Source organism: Dipteris shenzhenensis, chromosome 30, assembly GCF_047967505.1.
Source record: "Dipteris shenzhenensis isolate YYH24624 ecotype China chromosome 30, Dip_SZ_1.0, whole genome shotgun sequence".
Classification (NCBI taxonomy): Eukaryota; Viridiplantae; Streptophyta; class Polypodiopsida; order Gleicheniales; family Dipteridaceae; genus Dipteris; species Dipteris shenzhenensis.
The window spans coordinates 2,519,342-2,542,832 of record NC_141625.1 but is presented as its reverse complement, the minus strand read 5'-3'; the positions used below and the strand labels follow the sequence as shown (position 1 = coordinate 2,542,832).

Genomic DNA, 23,491 nt, shown 5'->3' with positions numbered 1-23,491 from the left:
GGCGGTCATCAAGCTGTTAATTTATGTCACCAACATGTGATTGGTATAGTGGTTAGAGGAGATGGAATGGGCCAATCGTGGAGGAGGTGGCCATGGAGTGCAAGGGCCGGACACAAATCTTTTGTGCGGGTGTCTTTGATTGAGCCAAGTGCTTCACACGACCTTTTCGGCCTCATTGGGAAAGTTCATTGAATGTGGTCATCTGAGAACTAAATAAATTTATCCGGCTCATTGGAAAGTACATTGAATGTGGCCATCTTGTTTAGAGAGCTACGTCTTGTTCCTATACTTCCGGAGAACGTTGAAAGTGTAGGCGTCGATCCTTAAACGAACTGCCCTGTCGAGGGAATGGAAGCTTTCCCTCGCTTCTCAGAGATGCAGGGCTCCCAAGCTCAATGGCATTCCGTTCCTCTTGAAGTTCTGTATCAAAGTTTGGGATGGTTCGCCTTTGCGGCCTGGTCTTGTAGCTTCTACCCGCAAGTCATCCTCAACTTTCGCAGAAAAAGGTGCGCATATTTTTTTTAAATTCGCTCTGTTTACTTGTGGAATTCTCCGTTCTGAATCAATAACTCATACTTAGTACACTGTGTTGATGTGGCAGCGTGGTCGGCTTGAATATTGATTTCGTTCTGCTGAATTTGACAAAGCACAGCTCATACTTGATTTATAATGCCAGCCTGTATTTTAGTCCCACGGTGCAACGTCAGTATTATGAAAAGTACGGTTTCTCTGAGGTGCGTCAGACAGAGCCTTGAACGATTTGTGCGGTTCTTATTATTATTTTCCTTATATGGATTCTTATATTCTGTTTGTCGGAACAGTTAATTCCTGTAGCACCAAGCGACGTTGCATTCTCCATCCACGCAGTTATGCTGACTACATTTACGGCCTATCAAGTTTGCGTATACGAGGCATGTGACTCGTTTTAAAGGGTTTTCCACAATAATTGCTGCTTCTTTTATTGTTTTCAGAAGGACAGACAAGACATGTTTACGTATTTCCGAGGCAAGGGATTACCTTTGAAGGATTACTGGATCATTCTCTGCAGAATGGAGTGCATGCCTTAGTTCTTTTTTCTGCATTACATGGTTTGAGTGTGGTTACTTAAGCTGGGTCAATCAATGAGTTTTCCTTACAAAAGTCTCTCTTGACGGATTTAGGTATCCTGAAGGGGTAGCTGAAAGGGTTATGATTTCACTCTGCGGATTAAGATATATATATATATATATATATATATGTATGTATGTATGTATGTATGTATGTATGTATGTATGTATGTATGTGTGTTAGCAAGAGATATTAATTGTCTTATGGTTCGATGCAAGGAAATTTGGTAGATATCTTCACCAAAAGCGCTACTATGACCCAAGTTTCAAGCTTTTCGATAAGCTTTACACTTGATTCCATTTGTTACATGATTCTGTCATTCTTGTACTTTCATAGGTTGCTATATCCTTTCGGATAACATCAACTATGGCATAATTCGAGGTATGCTTTTAGAGTACTTTAGGCATACCGTGGTGGAGAGGGGTTTGCTAGAGCTAGACATTGGTATGGCCTTATAGCCTTGGTTTCTAACCTCTTAAACATAGCCCTCCAAAAATGGCTGTTAAATTTGCTATCCCGGTCACTAACAATACCAGCTGGTAGCCCATATAATCTATAGATATGCTCCACAAATTTTTTTATTTTTGGCCGAAAAAACAGTGCTGATTATATTACTTCGAAAACAAGATACATGAGGTCAGCTTTGCAACTGACGGGCTGTGTTCACAAATCGGACGCAGCCCTAAAAGGAAACAAAAATGTAAAGCTCTCTCTCACGGAGGGATCAGACGAGTATGAATGAACAGCCAGAGAGGTGGTGAATAGCGCCACTGAAGGCCCTGCGAAGTATGCTCGAAGAAGAGGCCCTGCGTATCCCAATCACGGAGGAAACGTCTCCGCTTCTCCCGGCCAGCCCGGGAATCTCCCTGTATCTGGTCCCACTAGCCTCTGAGTGTGTATAATCTCACTCCAGATGTCGGTCATGACCTGGGCAGTCGAAAGAGAGGTGCCACCGAGGATCTGCGCGCAGCGCGAAGTCCAAATGTGCCATCCTACGATGCTGCTAATAATCTCCCAGACTGGCTGCCTCTCCTGAGATCCTGTGTCAGCCTCTGCCAGGTGCGGCGGAATGCCCTCGAGCGGCCCCCAAGTCCCCTGTGTGATAAGGAACATGGGGTCCTGCGGGCTTGCCTCGAACAACTGATGAAAGCCAGGTGCGGTGCTGCACCAGCAGAATGCGCCCCAAGTGATCAAACCTAGCTCGGGTGCTGCACGAGTAAGGATCCCGAAGGTCCACCTCCACACTTCCTAGGCGCGAGTGCAGCTCCACAGGCAGTGTTTTGGTGACTCCTCGTCCTCATGACAGATCTGACAACGTCCATCCTGACCAACCAGCCGCAACCAGCTCCCCATTGGAAGACCCTTGTGGGCGAGTAGCCAAAGGAAGTAGGAGATCTTCCGCGGCCGCCAGCTCTCCCACAAGGCCTTCCAGAAGGCGTGCAAAAATAGCCTGGAGATACCCTGAGCATACCAACTGGGCCGCTGGGTGGGCGGGCGGCTCTGCATCCTCCCGAGAACTCTCCTGCCCAATGTCGTGCTGTAAGCGAAGAAAGAGGTCGGCCCCTGGCCTGGCATAACCTCTGGCTATCTCCACTCTCCTGGGTCCCAATCAAGCTCTGACAAGGCCCGCCCCTCCCAGAGCCAGAGTCGCCATAACTGCAGCTGATCCTGCTCTATACTAGGATCGGTCCGCCAAACCTTCCCCACGAGGCCTATGACCCGAACCCTCTGCCACAGGAGGAGGGGGTCGATGAGCACATCCTCTCTCCTGAGTCGGCCGTCCCCCAAAACCACGAAGAAGGAAACAGAGGTGTCGTCCATCCGGCCTACAACCACCAGTGGAATGCCACGGGGGGTGAACTGTCCCAGCCAACGGTCATCACCAGGCATAAGGATCTGAATCTCGGGTGGAACCAACCAATCGGCTGGAATCGCTCCGTCTATCTCTGTGCGTCTCGCCTGAGCTCCACGGGCACCTCCAGCTGCGGCTGTTAGAGCGACGGTCTCCAAGTGTCTGTACGTGTCCCTCCAAACTCGAAGGGACCGGGCTGGCCCCCCGCATCCAACCGTCCCACAAGATATGTGATCTCTCCCCCAGCTGAAGGCCCAAGGCATCTCTGACCTGATCGTTCCAGATGAGCGGTTGGCGGTCGATCTCCTCCTGACAGCTAGGAGGGGACTGTATGAGACTGAGGCGGAGCCGCCTCCAAACCATGAGAAGGCTACGAATGAGCGGGGAGCGGGGGTGAGTGAGCGGTGCAGAAGTGAAGATCCATCTGAGGGACGGTAGCCACTCTCCACCTCGGCGCGGGACACAAGAACTGATCCCCTGCTGAAGTAACATCTTCCACGTTTGCCCCCCCGGGGTCAAACCGCGGATAACCAACTTGCCCAGCAGGGCCTGACTCTGAAGCTCAGGATTGATGACCCCCATGCCACCCTCAGCTTGCGGAAGAATGACTGTCTGCCAAGCTACCCTGGCTCTGGTATCTCTGAGACCATCCCCCCCCAGACCACAAGAGAACCTGGTTGTCTACAAGAGCACGACCTGCAAGAGAGAGCTTAGCAGTGCTCCAGAAAGCCAGCTTCCGTCGAATGGAATCAAGCACCGGGAGAAACTGCTGAGCTGGCGTGATGTCCAGGCCGACCTGAAAGCCGAGATATCTAGCTGTTTGTCCCCGCGGGATCCATCTGAAACCCAAAAACCTCCCCCACTGTGAGCACGCCCCGGGGTTTGTGAGAAAACCAACTGATTTGTTCCAGTTGATTTTCGCACCGGCTGCCGAACAGAAGACCTCTAAAGCCAGCCTCACCCTCTCCAGCATCATCTCATCATCTTGAACGTACAGTGATGTGTCATCTGCATACTCTGAGTCCAGGAGCTCCGTGTCCTCCCTGATGGAAAGGCGAACACCCCGGATCCTGGTCGACCTCGCCCGAAGGTAGTATGTCATGGCTTCGGCGAAGAAGAGAAACAGGTAAGGAGCGAGGGGGCAACCCTGACGCACTAATCTCTCCAAACGAAATCGCTCTCCCATCGTGCCGCCGATGATGACCCTGCTGGAAGCTGTCCTGTATAACGCTGAAATACCCTGAATCCATCCTACTGGGAACCCTAGTCTCTCCAGAGTACCCTTTAGGAAGGACCAGTCCACTCGATCGTAGGCCTTCTCAAAGTCGAGAAGTAGGATGGCTAAATGTGACCCACTATGCTGAGCCCACTCCGTCGCCTCTGAGAAGGTGAAGACATTATCCAGGATACTGCGATCCTGGACAAAGCCTGTCTGAGTGTCATGAATGAGGTCAGGAAGTAGAGGCCGAACTCTGGCGCTGATCATCTTGGCAAGGATTTTGTAGGCAGTGGTGAGGAGAGTGATCGGGCGCCACTGACGGATCTCCTGTTGATCTCCTCCCTTCGGGATGAGGCAAATCAGTCCCGAGGAGAGGCTCTCTGGCATATATCCGCTGCTGAAAATCCTCTGAAGGGCTGCTAGGAGGGGCTGATGGATCTGATCCCAGAAGGAGGTGAAGAAAGCGTGAGAGAGCCCATCCTCGCCAGGGCATTTCTGCCCATCGATGGCCATCAAGGCCTCCAGCATCTCGTCAGTAGTGAACGGTGCCATCAACGTCGCCTGCATGCTGGGCTGAACAAGGGCTGGAATGTGTCTCCACACCTCCTCGCGGGAACGTCGAGTACGAGGGGCAAGCTGCTCCTGCTGGAAAAGAGTTCTGTAGAAGTCGGTAGCCAACCCCAAGACCTCACCCGGATCAGTAACGATGTGCCCCTCCGCTGTCCTAAGACTCCGTAGCTGATCACCTGCTGCTCTCTGGCCATGCGTCCTGAAGAACTCCCTGCTCATCCGGTCGCCCTTCCGAGCCCAGTATGAGAGGGAGGCGTGATAGGAAAACTCTGAGCGGCGCTGGAGAGTCTCCTCAAGAAGGGCTCTGGCTCGAAGGGCCTGGATCCGAAGCTCCTCTGAGCTCGGGGCTGCCTGCTGGAGTCGCTGAATGGAGGCGAGGTCCCTACGAAGAGCTCTCTCTCTGCCCCACCACTCCTGGCGAACCTGAAGGGCTGCGAGCTGGCAAATCTGGCTGGACTCTTGCAAAGCCTGCGCCACCGAATCTACCAGATCCACACACTCGCCCCAATCTCTGTCCCAAAGGCTACCGATACTACTGCGCACCTGCTCCCTCGAGAAGATGGAATCGGGAATCCGGCACGAATGGGGAGGAAGGGACTGAGCCGCCGAGTCTAATGATAAGAGCACATGCGCGTGGTCGGAGAGTGTCGTCCCTGGCACTATACCCGCCTGACCACCTCTGCTGATGGCCCAATCACTGACATAAAATCTATCCAGTTTCTCCAGGAGTCTGCCTCCTTCCCTGCGGAAGCCCCACGAGAAGTCCAAGCTCCCGTGCCAACGGCGGAAGGACGGGTCTCTCCAGCTGTCCCTACCTCCTGTCGCGAAGATAAAGGAGTCCCAAGCGGACTGCTCTGCCTGAGCCATACCTGTAAACTCTGGTCCTCTGCCCTGCTGGTCCTCCAAGGTCTCCAGATTGTTGAAGTCACCTCCAACAATCCAGGAATCCATGTCTGGGAGAATCCTTGTGAGTGTCCTCCAGAAAGTGGCTCTGCATCGGAGGTCTGTGGGAGCATAGATGTTGAGGATTCCTATTTTGGAACCCTCCAACTCTAGGCCAACCCAAAGTACACGGCCTGGAATCAACGTACCATGACCAAAAACTCCCTCGGCAAACAGCTCGCACACGGAAGTACAGACACCGCCACTCCTCCCCTGTGCACCAATCGAGGGCTCCCAATAAGTGTGAGAGCGTCCAGGGAGGATCTTCCCGCAGCTACGGGAATGAGCCACTGAAAGCTTATGCTCCTGGAGCAGAAGTATATCCAAGCGACCAATCACTGCTGGCTGAAGTTCCTATCTCAAGATGAGCTTCCTAGGACCACGGGTGCCAGAAGAGTGAAACCCGTTCACGTTCCAGGAGACAAGGTGTAAGCTCATGGTGAGGACTGGTAGGCTGCGAACAACTGTCTGCTCGCGGTTGATGTCGATGAAGAAGCTGACATTTCGGAATGGAGGCGCTGACGCTTTTGAGAGGGTTTGGAGGGGGAGGCGGGGTCGTCCTGCCCGTTCTTCAAAACTTTTAGCAAAGGCGTGAGGCCTTTAGTGCCATGGACAAACGCTTTCTCGAGCCAACTCGAGATCTCTGAGGTAGTCATCCCGTAGAAGACTCGGAGTTTCTGAGGAGTCCAGGCTCTGACATCCTGGGGAAGGGGCCACGACAGAGGGGGCCTGAGGATCACAATCAATCTGAAGCGCTTGGCGGCGCAGCGCCACCGCAAGCGCACGTCACCCTCGGACCACTGAGTCTCGAGAAGCTGTCCACCCGACAGGCCTATCCAGGAGCAAACCTGAGCGTGCGTCTGCTCTTTGAGAGCCTCCCAGACCGAGTCGTCTGTCCAAGTCTCGGTGCCGTCGCTGAGAAATGTGAAAGCAAAGCTAGGGCCATCCCTCAGGGCCAAGGCTGCGATCTTCCCATCCGCCCCTTTACGGAGCAAGAAGATACTGATGTCGAGACAAGCAGGGAAGGTCCCAAGGTCGGCCACATCCAAGTAGTCCCAGGGGCCAGATCTGTAGAAGTCGCGAGGAAGCTCTCTCTCCTGAAGCTGAGGCCCGCCAGAGTCTGCAACTGAGGGGGTCGGGCTAGCAGACAGGGAAGACTGCTCCAGGGGTGGTGTAGACTCGGGGTGTCTTGCCTGGGGTGGGGAAGGGGAAGGAGGCTGAGGGGTAGGCAACTCAGACTCCACGGAAGCGACTAGCGGGGGGGGCGGAGGAGGGGGAGTGGGGGCTGCCCGCGGCTGAGGAATCATCGGTGCAGCTGACACTGCAGGAGAGCTGAGAGGGGCGGGGGGAGGGGGATGGGGCTGAAACTGGGACTGGGGCTGATTAGGAAGAGGAGGGGGCTGAAGAGGAAGAGGCGGGGGCTGATGCTGCGGGTCGGGAAGAGGGGGGTGTGACTGGGGAAGGGGCTGGGGCTGAGTGGAAGGGGGCTGGGGAGCGGAAGAGAGGGGGACCTGAGGCTGCGGAGGGCGGGCTACAGTCGAAGAAGAAGCTCTCCCAGGACCTTGGGGCGGCTGCCTGTCAGGTCTCTGAGGCGCTGCTGCAGGTTGGGTAACCTCTGCCTCCTTTCCTTTTTCAGAAATCTTCTTATTCTTTCCTCTTTTCCTTCTGACCTCGGTCCAACCGCCAGCCATCTCAGGACCGGACTCCGGCTGCCTCTGCTCCTCCTGACGTGGCTGCCCGGAGGGGGGGGGCGGGGGGGGCCGAGAGGAGCTGGAGAATCGTGGACAAATAGCAGCCAGGTGCCCAAAGCCGTGACACCTCAGGCACTGGCCTGGCTGTCGTGTGACTACCATACTCTGGGTAATGCTGCCAGCGTCTGTCACGATCTCAATCACTGCAGGGAGAGTCGCAGGGTCTGCCACAGCCACACGGACTCGGGGGGCTCCTGCCGCAGTGACCGCGTCAACGAAAGTATCATGCATTACCCAGCCAAAGTGGGAGCCCAGGTCCCTGACTATCGGCCGCAACTCAGCAGCAAGGCCTGGAAAAACTAGCGTCACTGGGTGGCGAGGTATGCGGAAACGAGCATCAAAATCCGCTGCGCTGAATCCACGGTACCAAGGGACTATCATGATGATCTTTCCATCCACCGATGTGGGGGAACCAGCAATCAGGTTGCTCGCAGCTTTCGCAGTGGAGAGTTTAAGCCAGAAGATGCCCCTTCCCATAAGGGCCACCTCCTCGATGTGGCTGTCCTCTAGCATGAGAGTGGACTGGAGCCAGTCCCTGATGGCTGATCTGGAGGGAGAGTGTCCAATGACTCTGCCATAGACGGAAGTAAGGGCAAAGTCATTGGCAACCTCTTGTACCCGAGACGACTGCTGCTCTGTCAAGATAACGCGGTAGGCATCTGGAGAGGGAGGGTCCGGCTGGGCCTCCGGTTCCGGGCAGGGAGCCGCCATACCGCCAAGACAAACTGCGAGACCTCCGATGAAGAAGAGGCTGCCACCCAAAAAGGGGGGGAGATAGACGAGGGGGGTGGAGCCTGGGTGTGACGAAGAAGGGTGAGGCGAGACGAAACGAAACGAGGCGGGTGGGGGAAGCGGAGGCGAAGGCGAGGGCGGAGGCGGAAGGCGGAAAGGGTGGAGGGCGGATGGCGGAGGCAGAGGTCGAAGGCGAGGGGGAGGGACGGTGGTGGAAGCGAGGGCGGGAGACGGAGGGGGAGGGGGGAGGGCGAGGGGCGGGGGCGGAGGTCGGAGGGGCGGCGGGGGCTGAAGGACGAGGGCGGGTGGGGGTGGACGGCGAGGGTGCGGGGCGGAAGGGCGGAGGGGTGAGGGGCGGGCGGGCGGAGAGCGAGGCGAGGGGGCGGGGGCGTAGCGAGGGGCAAGGTGAGGCGGAGGGGCGGGCGGAGGGCGCGGCGAGGGGCGAGACAGGAGGCGGGGGGGTAAGGCGAGGGGCGAGGCGAGAGGAGAGGCGAGGGTTGAGGGGCGGAGGGGCGAGGGGGTGAGGGCGTGGAGGCGGGCTGAGGCGGGGGGGTGTGCGGCGACGAGGGCGAGGGGGGGAGGCGAGAGCGAGGGGGGCGAGGGCGAGGGGGAGAGGCGAAGGAGGGTAGGGAGGTAGAGGCTGCGGGAGGGAGGGAGGGGGGCTCGCAGGAGCGGCAGACCCAAAAAATAAGCCGCAGTCTATGATGCTAGGCATATATGCTCCACAAATAGCCTAGCTAATTATGGAGTTTTAACATCTTTATTAATAAAATGAGCCATCTTGGTCAACCGATCCACAATTACCCACATGAGTTGTGCCCCCTTTGTGTCCTAGGTAATCCCACAGTGAAATCCATGGAGATGCTTTCCCATTTGTTAGATGGAATCTCCAATGGGTGTAGGAGACCTCCTACCTTAAGGCATTCAGTCTTATTGATCTGGCATTTATGACACTTCAATACATAATCTTGGACGTCCTAGGCAAAAAGAATTGTCTTTTTAGAAACACACACGTCTTTTGAATTCCTGGGTGTCCAGCACTCGGACTATCATGACATTCAAAAAGAATTTGGCGCCTAATGTCATTATTATCCGAGACACATGCTCTACCCTTGTAGAGTAGGTAGCCATCTTCAATAGTATATTTTATCCACTTGAGCTCTTTATCACCAACCTGTGGTGTGTCGCCATTTCTATGCGACTCCTCAGTGAAAGCCTCTCGATTAGTTGGATCCCTATTTCTAATTGCTTTCCAGAGAAGTGAGGATCAAACTCACATTTTCCCTTTAAGGATTCTAGGAAATCATTCTGAAATTGAGTAAAACTTAATTTATTAACAATTGGTATTCAGCTAACAGAGTCTACTACCACATTGAACTTCCCTTTCCTATATGTCAATTGTATATCAAACTCTTACATTAATTGAGCCCATCTAGCTTTTCTACCTTTAAGCTCTGGCTGATTACAAATCCACTTAATGCTCTCCTGATCAAAGATGATCTCAGATTTTGTACCATATAAGTAGTGCCTCCACTTTTTTAAAGCATAGACTATAGCATATAGTTTCTTCTCATATGCCGAGTAATTCCGTTGGGCACGATCTAACTTTTTGCTTTCAAAAGCCATTGGTCGACCTTCTTGTAAAAGTACCGCCCTAACAGCAAAATCACTAGCATCTGTCTCAACCATGAATGGTTCATTGGAATCCACTACTTTTAAGACAGGAGCTGCTGCTATAGCTACTTCTAATTTTTCAAAACTTCTCTTTTGAGGTTCATCCCATATGAAGGTGCTTCCCTTCCCCTTAAGCTGGTCCGTCATCGGAACAGCAATCTTAGCGTAATCTTGGATGAATCTCCTATAGAATCCTGACAATCCTAAGAATATCTGTAATTCTTCTAGATTTGTAGGATGTGGCCATTCCAATATGGCCCTTACTTTGTCAGGGTCCATACGAACCCCTTCTTGGGATATTATATGTCCCAAGTATTTCACTTCTTTTGCAAAGAATTCACATTTGGATTCTTTAGCAAAGAGTACTTTTCTTAAATGTTCAAATGCTTTTTCCTGGTTTTACTATAAATAAGGATATCATCTAAAAATACTTTGTCAGGGTCCATACGAACCCCTTCTTGGGATATTATATGTCCCAAGTATATCACTTCTTTTGCAAAGAATTCAGATTTGGATTTCTTTAGCAAATAGTGAATTATCTCTAAGCACCTGGAACACTTTTCGCAAATGTTCCAAATGCTTTTTCTTGGTTTTACTATAAATAAGGATATCATCTAAAAATACTACAGCAAATTTTCCTAGATATGGCCTTAAGACACTATTCATAAGTGTCATGAAAGTTGTTGGAGCATTTGTTAACCCAAATGGCATTACTTTAAATTAATAATGCCCATATTTAGTACGAAATGATGTCTTAGGGACATCCTCTTGCCTAATTCGTACTTGGTGATATCTTGACCTTAAATCAATTTTAGTAAAATATTTTGCCTCTTGAAATTGATCAAAGAGATCATCAATGCGAGGCATAGGATACTTATTTTTTATGGTGATTTTATTTAGTGCTTGGTAATCTATGCATAAACGCATAGTACCATTCTTTTACTTTACAAAAAAAACTGGTGCAGACCAAGGTGAGCTACTTGGTTGGATTTAGCCCTTCCTTAGATATTCCGTTAATTGTCTTTTGACCTCACGTTTCTCCATTTGACTAAGCCTATATGGAGGTTTATAAACAGGGGTAGATCCATGAATTAAATCTATTTTATGATCTACTTCTCTCTCAGGGAGTAAACAATCAGGCAAATCAGAATAAAAAACAATATTACTTCTTTCCGATGCAGAAGACATAAAATCACCAATAAAGGTAAGTTCACAGAGATATACCTCGCATTCTTCTTGGTATAGTAGTCGTTCCAATTCCATCGAATAATTAAGGGGAGAGTTAGGCACATCATGTTCTCCTTGAATCCCGAAGACTCTACCCTCTTTTTCAAACATAATGGAGTTATTAAGATAACTCCATTGTAAGCTATGCCCAAGACTATACATCCATTCTCGACCAAGCACTACATTTGTTCGGTCGAGATGCATGATTTGAAAATCCAAGGCATCCTGATAACCTCGAATATCCACCTCTACACCATGTATCATGATGTCCCAAACTTTTTTCACTGCCTTTGCCAAAGAGACCACATATTTATGGGCACTTGGACTCTCAGGCAATTTTAATTTCTTAACTAACGAGTAGTTCAAGAAATTATGTGTTGCACTATCATCGATCATTACTCTTACTCTTTGCCCCTTAATTTTTCCATGCATCCTCATTAAATCGTGAGGACCAAAGGTGGGCTGCCACATTGCCGATGATAGACAGCACGTGGGTGCTATCCTCATGATAGACCTCTACCTCAGTGTACTTTTCAGTACCATTAAGCGGTAACACTTGCACCGCATGTACTTGTTTTTATGGAGGTCTATTTTGGGCTTTAGCTTCCGTTTGTTTATTTTTAGGGCAGTTTCAAGCAGCATGGTCTTTGCCCAAACATTTGAAGCAAAGATTTTCTTGCATGGCCCTTTCATAATCCTCTTTCTTTAAGAGAGGATAATTTTGTGTTTGAGGTTTCTTAAGTGGTGCCTGAGGAACCTCCTTCTTAAAGTGTCCCTTCCTTTTCAAATTTGGAAATTTGTTGAACTTTGGAACAAAATCTGTTTGTTCTGAAGTTCCAACTTTGAATTTCCCCGTCGTATCATTGTATATTTGAGCATACTTAATGACTTCCTCAAAGGTTTTAGGAGAAATTCTTTTCACCTCAACCTCATAAGTGTCTTTTAGACCTCTCACAAAACCCCTTATTTTTTGGAATTCATCACTTCCCTTTAACTTAAGGACTGCCTCCCTATAGTTCGCTATATACTAGACCAGAGTGTTTTTACCCATAGTGCAATTGTCCCAAGCCTCCCACGCTCTTTCTAATTCATTTTCTGGTAAAAACTCTTTTAGGAAGGCTTTTTCAAACTCAGTCCAATATCTAGGAATTCTATCATTTTTCCTGAGGCTCATCCACCATTTATAGGCTTTATTTTCAAAGGAAAGACTTGCTTCCACGACTTGATTTTCAGGAGGAGTATTCCTAAGTCGATGGAAGTCTTGCTACTTTTGCAAGAACGTATTATGCTCCTTTTCTTCCCCATTGAAAATTGGCGGTTTTAAGTCCTTAAGGATATTAGAGGTTTCTCTAAGTCGAGAGGTGGACCTCTCGACTTGATTAGGAGGAATCAGTGATTTTTTCTATAATAGTTACCGATTGAGAATTGGCTAACTTAGTTATGGCTTTAGCTAGGGTTTTCAATGTATCACTGATAACTTCTAGTTGTGTTTCTATATTTTGCGTTTCAGTTTCAAGTTTAGTGAATTCCATAATCACCGTAGTCTATGTCCTCCATTGCCATGTTATCCTCTTGAGTTTCAATTTGTACCTCCTCATGTGTTTCCTCTCTAGCTACAGCTTTTCCTTTCCTAGCCCTTTCCTCGGCCTCTCTAACCATTTGTTCGATGGTTTTGGATTTGTTTGCACGCGTTCTTTTGATTCACGAACTCTTCTTCCGATCCCGCTCTCCTTGGATTTGCCTTCACGCTTTCTTTTGATTCACGAACTCTTCTTCCGATCCCACTCTCCTTTAATCTCAAATCCCTCAACATGAATTCTCTTCTTAAGACCTTTGGAAAGAAAGGGGGTTTAGACTTTGGAGGAGGGTATAAAAGCCTTGCTGATGTGGCCTTTTCGAAGGTCTAAAGACCTTAGATGATGTGGCACGGCTTCCAATTTCTGTATATTAAGCTGCTGCTTCACCTCACGGTTTCCTGCGCCCTGCGTTACAACTCATTTGTCTACTCCTTTGAAACAGCATAATAGACCGTTTGCGCCTCTGATGCTGTTACCTTGACTCCTTGAAGATCCTAGCCTTCTAGGACCCAATTCAGCGACGCTGCTTTGCAAGAGTGCCCTGATAGAACTCAAGTGTCGTGCGAACTGCGAACTTCGAACTGTCCATTACAGTCCGTATCTACCAAGGCAACTTTTTGAAATCATTCTGGTTTCTGGACTTTGCGCCATCACTTAGGCCTGCATATTTGGGGAATGACAATGGGGAGTAGCTATGTACCGTGTAGCGGCTTAAAGTCACAAAGTTATTAATTTGCACACGCTTTCATTGTCATAGCCGCTGTCGTCAATTTGCAGCACCCCGCGAATCGACAGTAATAGAGATTGGAGTCATTGGATAGTAAAGGCACTGTAGCTCTCGACAGTCGGTTGTGTTAGAATCCGCGGGACGGCGCAAATGATTACTCTGCTGGTGATTTTCTGCTGGTGATTTCGGGCAGCACTCAAGCTTTTTATTCTCCACCGATTTGCTGCTTCTGCCTTTTGAAGCCTTCCTTCCATTCGTCATTGATTTAGGCTCTGATACCAATATTACGACTTAGAGGCTCTCAAATATTACAACTCAGAGGGATCTCTCATGAATTTCCACCCGACCACGACATACCAGAGTGCTCCCTTCAGATGATACATGTCTTTCCTTTGTGGAGCCTCTCTCTAGAAGTCTCCCCCATGCCCAATGCATGCCATGTGGACTCCTCATGATGCCAAGTGTCATTTCCAAGACCCTTACCCTTTTAACCTCTCTTGTTATCCCTCTGAATGCTAGATCTATTTCGCCTAGGCATTAATTTGCGTGTCCACCGTTGCACTGTCAAGCCCTCTTGGTCTCTCGCCTCAGCTTTACGGAATTATGGTTGACGTAACAGAAAGTCTACAGACGCTCGCGGTGGAGCACGCGGGATCGAGTCTAGAGATAACCATCAGATAGGAGGAGGACCTTGTGGTAAGATTAGAGGACCACACCATTGGTGGGACTCTGGATCTATCTCTTTTGTATTGTGTCCATAGCTTTGGATGGAAATATATTATTTTGGTGTCTTCTATATCTGGTTGGTTCATTGTCTATTGATGAGTGATAGAAACTCTATTCCCTAAAACACACACAGATCACGGGCGATGGCATCTATTCTTTCCTCCCAGCCTACTCTCGTAGATTCCATGTGTTCTAATTAATTCGTCCTTTTCTTTTCCTCATGCATATCCACGAGACCCTCATTTCCCTAGATGGTTCCTCTTGCCAAATGTCATCATTTTAGCCTTTCCACTTGGTGCACCATTTACCCCTCTCTTGGGGCACATTTAAAACCACCTGCCCCTTAGCATTATTGCACATTTAGGTGCACCTAGGCCTTAGCACTCAGAACCACCTACTCAATGCCATTTCACCCTCACCTAGGACCTTGGCAATTACTTCTCTTGACCGTTTTATTTACGCACATTAACTATTACAAAAGTTGGCCATCTAAGAGAAAATGCCCACCGATCTTTCCGAGGTCATGCTATCTCGGCTAGAGCATAACATTCCTTCCCTCTTCAAGCATCAGCGTCCTCGATGATGAAATCTGGGAATACTCTCCGTAACTGGTATACGGATTCCCAGGTAGCTTCCGATAGAGGTTGACCATGCCATGCAACCAACACCTTGGGTATCTTCCGATTTCGTATTTGCATTGTTCCTCGGTCCAGGATTCTCGTTGGCTTGCGTCTTGCAATATCCTCTATCTCCTGAAACAAAACCACACCTTCGATTAGTGAGTCACCTGTATGCAAAAATTTCTTTAAGGGCGAAACATGAAAAACCGGGTGCACCTTACACCCCTGTGGCAATTCTAATTTATAGGCTACACTGCCTATTCTCTTTAGAATTAACCACGGCCCACAGTATCGAGGTGATAACTTAGCACACTCTCCTGAAGTCAACGACTTCGAGTGCGAAGGAACTCTGAGAAAAACTTTTTCTCCTTCCTTAAATACTCTTATAGACCGGTTTTCATCCGCATATACCTTGGCTCTATCCATAGCCTGGCGGATATTAGCTCTCGCAAGTGCTAGCATCTCCCGCATCTGAACTACAAAGTTCGCGGCACTAGGCACTTTCTGAGGTACTCCAACTATAGTTGGATTTGCTGGTCTATAACCATAGTTCAGTTCAAACGGACTGAACCCTGTAGAGGAATGTTTTCTATCATTGTAGGCAAACTCCAACAATGGCAACCACTCCTCTAAAGTCTGGTTGACTCTCTCCGTCTGACCATCCGTCTCAGGATGATCCCCACTACTCATTCCCAACTCAGTCCTTAGTGTCTCAAATACCGCTGTCCAAAAATGACCGGTAAATCTGACATCTCGGTCTGACACTATGGATCTAGGCAATCCATGCAGACGAAATATATGTCTAATGAATAAATCCGCTACTTGCGGGGCACTAACAGACTCTCTAGTCGGAATGAAGTGAGCCATCTTGGTTAGACAATCAACCACCACAAGGATAGAATCATACCCTCCTTGTGTCGTAGGCAGCCCTACAATAAAGTCCATGGAAATGCTCTCCCACTTACTTAGTGGTATTTCCAAGGGCTGTAAAAGTCCGGGTGGCTTCACCCGCTCGGTCTTGCTTACCTGACACGAGAAACACCGTGTCACATATTCATGAATATGCTTTTTCATCTTTGGCCAAAAGAAATCTCGCTTTACGAGATCATATGTTTTCTCGACTCTTGGATGTCCCGCACACGGGCTATCATGGCACTGTCGAATGACTCTCTGCCTGAGATCATTCTGACTAGGTACTACAACCTTGCCATTTCTAACTAGCATACCATCCCTTATGGTATATCTTGCATAATTTTGGCCTTTTCTGGATGCCAGATCATCCTTTTCATTTTCCCTGGGTTGTAACACATGAGCCTTAGGCCATAAGCTCTGGACAAACTCGTCCACTTTTTGAGTTTCTCTTATCTCGGTCATTAGAGCACTCTCTAATACCGTGAAACTCAGGTTGTACATAATGCGAGACAATGCATTAGCAACCTTATTGTCTTTTCCTCTTCGGTACCGAATCGTTAAATTAAACTCCTGCATGAGCTCTGCCCACCTAGCTTGGCGGCCCCTCAAGTCAGGCTGTTTACAAAAATGTTTCAGAGTATCATGATCCACATCCACATAAAACTCTGAACCATACAAGTAATGCCTCCATGTTTTCAAAGCATGGATAACAGCATACAACTCCAATTCATGAGTTGGCCAATTCCTTTGAGAGGGAGAAAGCTTCTTGCTTTCAAAGGCTACTGGCCTTCCCTCTTGAAGGAGAACTGCTCCTACCGCAATGCCACTTGCATCGGTTTCCAGGAACAATGGTTTCTGGGGATCAACTATTTTTAACACCGGTCCTGTGACCACAGCTTGTTTTATGGTGTTAAAACTTTCTTGTTGATTCTGTCCCCATATAAAAGGTACTTTATCTGAGGTCAGATCAGTCAATGGCGATACTATCCCGGAATATCCTTTGATATGCCTTCTATAAAACTGGACAATTCCAAGAATGATCGCAACGCGGTCAGACTCTAAGGGATTGGCCAAGTTAGTATCGCAGCCACTTTCTTCGGATCCATTTCTACCCCCTGTGGAGTAATTATGAACCCTAAATATTCAAGCCTAACCATACATAGTATAGTTTTCTTTTTATTTACATAAAGACTGGCTTTCCTCAAAGTACTGAACACTACTCTTAAGTGTTCACGATGCTCAGTAATACTTTTACTGAATATCAGGATATCGTCAATAAAATGTACTACGAACTTTCCGATATACGGACGTAGCAAATCGTTCATAAGCATGACGAATGTCGCTGGAGCATTGGTAAGTCCGAAAGGCATTACCAAAAACTTATAATGACCAAACCTGCTTCTGAAAGCGGTTTTATGCACATCCTCGGCTCTAATCCGGATCTGATGGTAGCCACACTTAAGATCTATCTTACTGAAAATCACGGCTCCATGTAATGCATCTAGCAAATCATCAATCCGAGCCATCGGATACCTGTGCTTAACAGTGATATTATTCAATGCTCTGTAATCTATACAGAGGCGAAACGTATCATCCTTTTTCTTCTTTAATATCACTGGCGAAGCAAAAGGTGAGAAACTTGGTTGAATCTGCCCCAACTTGAGGTATTCTTCCAGTTGTCTACGCACCTCCGCCTCTTCAGTAAAACTCATTCTATAGGGAGGTCTATTTACAGGTTCTGCCCCCCGGATCAGTTCAATCTTATGTTGAACTTTCCGCTCTGGAGATAACCCATAAGGTAGTTCATCCCTAAAACATTCAGAGAACTCCTCTGTTATAAGATTAGCCAGCTTGGCCATCTCACCACTTTGCGTAACATCAGTGCTAGCCGAAGAATCATCAACCGGCTCTACTGATGCTATGCAAAGGAATAAAAACTCTACTTGAGCTTTTTCGGATTTCCATCACGGAAACCAACGGTCCCTGAGGTATATCTTTTTCACCTCGCAAGACATAAAGCACATCATTCATCTTGAATTGATATACATGCTTTTTCCAATCAATGGCTGGATTCTTCTTGGAATGCCATGCCATACCCAGGGCTATATCTGCATGAGCAAGCTTGGTCATTTCAAAATCAAGCTTCTCAGCATAGCCCTGAATACGAAGCTCCAACTGGGTAACCCTTTGGTCCCATACTTCAGTTGAACTTCCATCTGCCATTCTGACTGTATACGCATAGTCAGATGGGCTTGTTTTTAATTTCAGCCTCTTCACGAGCTTCGAGTTAATCACATTGTGAGTTGACGCCGAGTCAAACAACACAATGACATCATGATTGGCCACTTGCCCTTTCATTTTAATTAACTCCGTATCATTAAAGGCTGTATACCCCGTTGCTGCGGGCTTAGATAGGATGTTATCAGGTGCACTCGTCACTAGCTTAGCAACAGACACACATAACAAACAAGGTACTAACCTCTGAGAAGGTCCCGTTAGTTGCATCTGCATATGTTCCGCATTGGGACTCTCCTGCATTTCCATGTCGCATTCAGATATTATCATATTAGCCGTGCGACGGTCTTTATTCAGTGGACAATCCTTCCATTGATGTCGCTGAAGGCAGTCGAAGCACAATCCTTCTTTTCTAGCTTTCTCTTTTTGTTCAGGGGTCAACGAGGACTTTGACCAAGCCCGGGCTGCCATTGGAGTTATTTCCTTTTTACCCCAACGGTGGTACTTGTTTTTACTGGTCCCTCAACCGGCTTCACCTGCTTGGTTTGGCCACTTGGCTGCGAGACACTTGTCTTTGAAGTCCATTTCCTTTGAAATCCCCCTTTTTTCGGGTACTCATACTGAGTCCCTGCCTGCACAAATCCACCAGATCTGCCTCTGGCATCCTCATAGTTCAGGGCTACCGCAATAGATTCATCTAATGTAGTCACATACTTAGCCCGAACTTCCATTTTGATCTTGTCGTTCAGTCCATAGATATAGTCTTTTAACTGAACCGACATAGGGAGAGGGTCTGTTATTTTCATGACACATTCCCTGAATTTGTCGGTGTACTCTGCCACCGACAGACTCCTTTGACGAAGATTTCTATAAGCATCCCAAGCTCGGGACTCTTCATCAGGTGGGAGAAAGTGTTTCTTAAATTCAGCTTTAAACCCTTCCCAGGTGGTAGGAGCAACTTGATCCTTTTGTTGCTTTATCCACCATCTATCCACTGCCTCAATAAACAGGTGTGTGGCCTCACGGATTTTCTTTAGATCAGATCTAATTTCACAAATGGCGAAGGCTTCTTCCCACTTGTGTAACCAAACCTCGATCACATCAGAGCTGCGCTCGGTCATCCGACCAGCGTACTTCTCCGGTCTATAATTAGCGATATTAGGCACTTTGACCCTTGCGCACTCTAATGAATGTATACTGGGCTCTGGCTCTGCTCTGGCTCTGCTGGAGCTTTGCCCTTATCAATTCTAGACGGTCTAGCCGACAAGGCTTGTACCATTTCCCTGATCTCATTCTGACCAGCATTCACTTGAAGCTGCTGGTTCATAATCTGCTGTAAAGCATCTTCTAATATCGTAATCCTACCTATCAAAGTAGGTGCTGTGTGATGTGACATTTGTTGTGTAGACTGTGCTCTAGACTCACTAGGATTCACCCTAGAATTTTGTCCTTCTGTCTCCATAGTTTCACAATGGAAAATGGTTTTTTTTTTTTTCAGCCTTTTCTATTCTACTTTCTTGTTTAAAAAATAAAATAAAATAAAAATAAAATCCTGCACACTAAACTCCCAAATATACAATACTCTGAACGTCCCTTTTATAGTGCAGGAATAACAGGACTATATATATAAAACTGTAAAAGCTGTATCGAAAGAAGGTGCTTCCTGATCTTCTTCTCGAAATGTCGATTAACCCCTGTCGTATTTATCTCTGGTTTGCTTTTCCCTCCACCTAAACGTAGTACCCAGGCCTAGGCACGTGCGTGGGATCTACGGGCACAATGTTTGTAGCAGCATCCACAGCGAACTGTGCTCAGCGTTATCTGGTAGTTCACACGGCCAACATCGACGGGTTACTGCGTGGAGAAATAGGAGGCGGAACGGGCGAAGGCCTGGGGTCACAGCTGACGTGACGAATGCGAAGGGGCAGGATGTAGATGTATAGCCACGGAATCTTGGCAGACGATGGCGATGGCGACTCTTTTCTACGCTGCCCGTTTCTCCTCACCTCGTCAATCCACTAGGATACCTAGGAAGGCCTGCATAATTGAGCGTAAGTGCTCGCCAACACCACGCCACGTCGTCCCCGCAGAACATCCACCGAAGATGCTCGTCCACCAGGTTCCGTCTCGTACAGTCTTCGTCACCGCCAACGATTCACACTTCCCTCGCACGTCACGAACAGGTGATAGCATCACCTCTGTGCTCCGAACCTTCCTTTCGTCACCTGCCTGGGCTTCCCGTTGATCTGCGATCAATCACAGCCTGTCAAATTGACGCTCAGATCGTTCAACGATCCAGCCCTCTCCTCTCCACTTCGTAGCCTCGGCTCTGATACCAACTGATAGAAACTCTATTCCCTAAAACACACACAGATCACGGGCGATAGCATCTATTCTTTCCTCCCAGCCTACTCTCGTAGATTCCATGTGTTCTAATTAATTCGTCCTTTTCTTTTCCTCATGCATATCCACGAGACCCTCATTTCCCTAGATGGTTCCCCTTGCCAAATGTCATCATTTTAGACTTTCCACTTGGTGCACCATTTACCCCTCTCTTGGGGCACATTTAAAACCACTTGCCCCTTGGCATTATTGCACATTTAGGTGCACCTAGGCCTTAGCACTCAGAACCACCTAGTCAATGCCATTTCACCTTCACCTAGGACCTTGGCAGTTACTTCTCTTGACCGTTTTATTTACGCACATTAACTATTACAAAAGTTGGCCATCTAAGAGAAAATGCCCACCGATCTTTCCGAGGTCATGCTATCTCGGCTAGCGCATAACAATGAGTCTGCACATCTATCCTATGCACATAAGTTTAAGAAGTTTGTGATTCCACACCACACATCACACTGTGTGAGCTCCTGGGCTATTCTATCAGTCTTCTGCTGTGCGTACCCTCTGTTGGTCGATTTGTAACAGTTTTGCCATACATTCTAGCTGGACAAGGAAGGGAGTCAAATAGGAGAGACTTGCTTGGGTCCTGAATGTGGGACTGAAAGCACTAATGCTTGAGTCTGGCAAGTGTGGCATATCCTCTGCTCAAAGAGACTCCTAGGTACGTATAAGATGCAACAATCTCAACTTGCGTGCCATCAAAGATGGACTGCTCTCGATGTGCGCCTATACGAGATGTGTTGAAGATCACGATCGTGGTCTTAATGAGGTTGTCCTTCAAATCATGTGCCTCATAGAAAGTTTGAAGTAAGTCTAGTTGTCGCTTGAGACTCAATTGAGGAGGAGAACCACATCATCGGCATACCATAGAACCACGTGTGTGTCACAAAAAGTCTGAAGTGCGTTTAGGTGTCGGTGGAGACCCTCAGTTGAGCATAGCAGAACCACGTCATTAGCATACAATAGAATTGATATCAACTAAGGGCTTGTCTAGTTCACCTAGTTTTATGATGAAAGACTCGAGCTCACCAGTGTATAGGCCAAACAAGGTCGGTGATGAAGGACAACCTTGTCTAACACCAATAGTTTTTATGATCTCCTCTGTCCACTTGATCATGGTTAGGACTATACCTTATAACCGCTCGTAGAGTGGCCGGACTACCTAGATGATGTCTCAATTGTAACCTAAGGCAGATTGTCGCCCGAATAGTGAGGCTCGTGGCAATGTGTCAAAAGCTTTGTGGAAAACCACAAAGCAATAGTAGACCCTCTTCTTCCTTTGTGGAAATCCACAACGCAATAGTAGACCCTCCTCAATGACACCCCTTAGCTTAAAAATGTGGTCTATCGTTCCGTGGTGTGCTCAGAAGCCCCAACAACTTTGAATCCCTTATGCTTTGCAAGTTGACTAACTTGAGTGTCAAGTGCTGAGGCATAAATCTTTGACATGGTATGCCCGATCATAATGATCATGTAGTTTTTTGGACTCATGGGATCCCTTGCCTTATGGGTCATAATGATAGTGTTAAGGGTCCATCTGTGAGGGGAACTGATGCAACCACTTTGGTAACTAGCTTTGCTATGATTGTGGCTTAGGGTGCCAAGTTTGTATGCAATGTGCTCAATGGATAGTCCGTCATGGTCTTTGGCTTGGCCAAAAAAGCCTATCAGACTAAGGAAAACTGAAATCAACATGAGAGTACACCCTCCATGGGGGAATTAGGGGTGTCAATTGCAACATCAATGAGAAGAAGCTCCTGAAATGTCCTGTCAGTTTTTGGTTATGCTTTCCAAATTATTAGCAGACCATATAAAGTGATCTAGTAGGGCTTTTACTTTCAATCATTTTGCATGAGTAGCGTGACTAATTCAGATAATTATTGAGTGAGTTGCACATGTTTGTTTCATGCAGAGAGGTGGTCAAAAGGCATCAATCCTTGCAAAGACAATTACCATTGGAGCATGGACTGCAGCGGGCGTTTGCCTTGTAATAGCCTGGCCTCATGGTAGATGGCTTTGGCTTGTCTCTGAATTCAAGTGAGTAATATAATTGTGTTTTGGTGAAGGTTTTTTTAAGTGTCAAAACTGCATTTCTAGACTTCAATGTTTTTTAATTTCAAACATGCTAATTACTGTTTTCTCTTAGCTAATAGAACTCATTGTTGATTGGACCACACTTTTTAACCAACTTGTGGTGTCTTCTTGTTCAAGCTTCTAAAGACTTTGGTGCATATTCCATCATCCTATTTGCAGTTATTTTTGCCATACTGACTTCTTTTTGGTGTTATTTCTTTCCTTGCAGTATGATTCAAGTTGTCATGACATTTATTAAATACATTCCGCAGGTATCATGTTCCCTCTTGTACCTTGTTTTGTTATGTGCCTACATGGACGACCAAAGAAATTGCTTTAATCATGTCTTTGTTTTCCCTCTTCTTTGGTTCACATAATTTTTAACCTCACAATAACGGGGAAGGAATTGTTCTGCTGCATTTCTTGCTAGAAATCAACTCCTGCCTCAACTTTTACACCGTTAATGATCATGGCAATTGATGACTTAGGCTAGTGTCTGTACATAACCATAAAGGGGCTGAACCTTATGTTAGTATTGTATGCCAACATAATCTATGAGAAGCTCAAGGGGGATCAAAGGGCTCTGATACCATGTTGGAAAGCTGAAAGGAAAGCAAAGAGTGGACACAAACTCAGAATACTTGCATTACTTGCTTGTAGAATGAAGAAGAGTGAGGTCCTTAAGTAGGCACCTCATACATGCTCACTGACATCACTGATGACTTCAGAGCTCCACAATCATCTCCTCAATCTGCTCCTAGATTCTCTCAATCATCCTATGTGGCTTTCCACCACCTAACTGTGTATTCCCCATTGTGTATGTGAGAAAGCCGCAAGTGAGACTCCTTCCTTCTCTCCCACTATCTTCACGGTCCTTGTCTATCAGTGGATACTCGTGTCATACCTACCTCATCAAAGTCAATGTCGGGCAGCAGTATGAGATCATCTCGAAAATCCAGTAGCGGTACGTGACGTGTGCTCGTCCTAGCATTGCGTTGTACTCGTGTGTGTCTGTGGCGAAGTGAGACGTCTCTGGTGGGAAGTAGCATACTGCTACAAAGAGGTCACGGATATCGATGCGTCGGATTTGGACCCACATGAATCTGGAGTGTGTATCCCTCTTCTCAATGTAGATGGCCCTGATGAG

At 47.6% G+C, this 23,491-nt stretch overlaps 1 protein-coding gene across 1 annotated transcript in view; it reads left to right on the top strand.

Moving 5' to 3' along the window:
- Positions 1-243: 243 nt before the first annotated feature.
- Positions 244-23,491, top strand: part of LOC147881601 (PQ-loop repeat family protein / transmembrane family protein) — a 54,313-nt gene continuing 31,065 nt past the window's right edge. Inside the window, exons 1-5 of the mRNA XM_087401927.1 lie at positions 244-506; positions 602-734; positions 822-911; positions 22,184-22,308; positions 22,574-22,616. Coding sequence (XP_087258053.1) covers positions 349-506; positions 602-734; positions 822-911; positions 22,184-22,308; positions 22,574-22,616 — 549 coding nt within the window. The 5' untranslated portion in view covers positions 244-348. The remainder of the gene's footprint in view (positions 507-601; positions 735-821; positions 912-22,183; positions 22,309-22,573; positions 22,617-23,491) is intronic.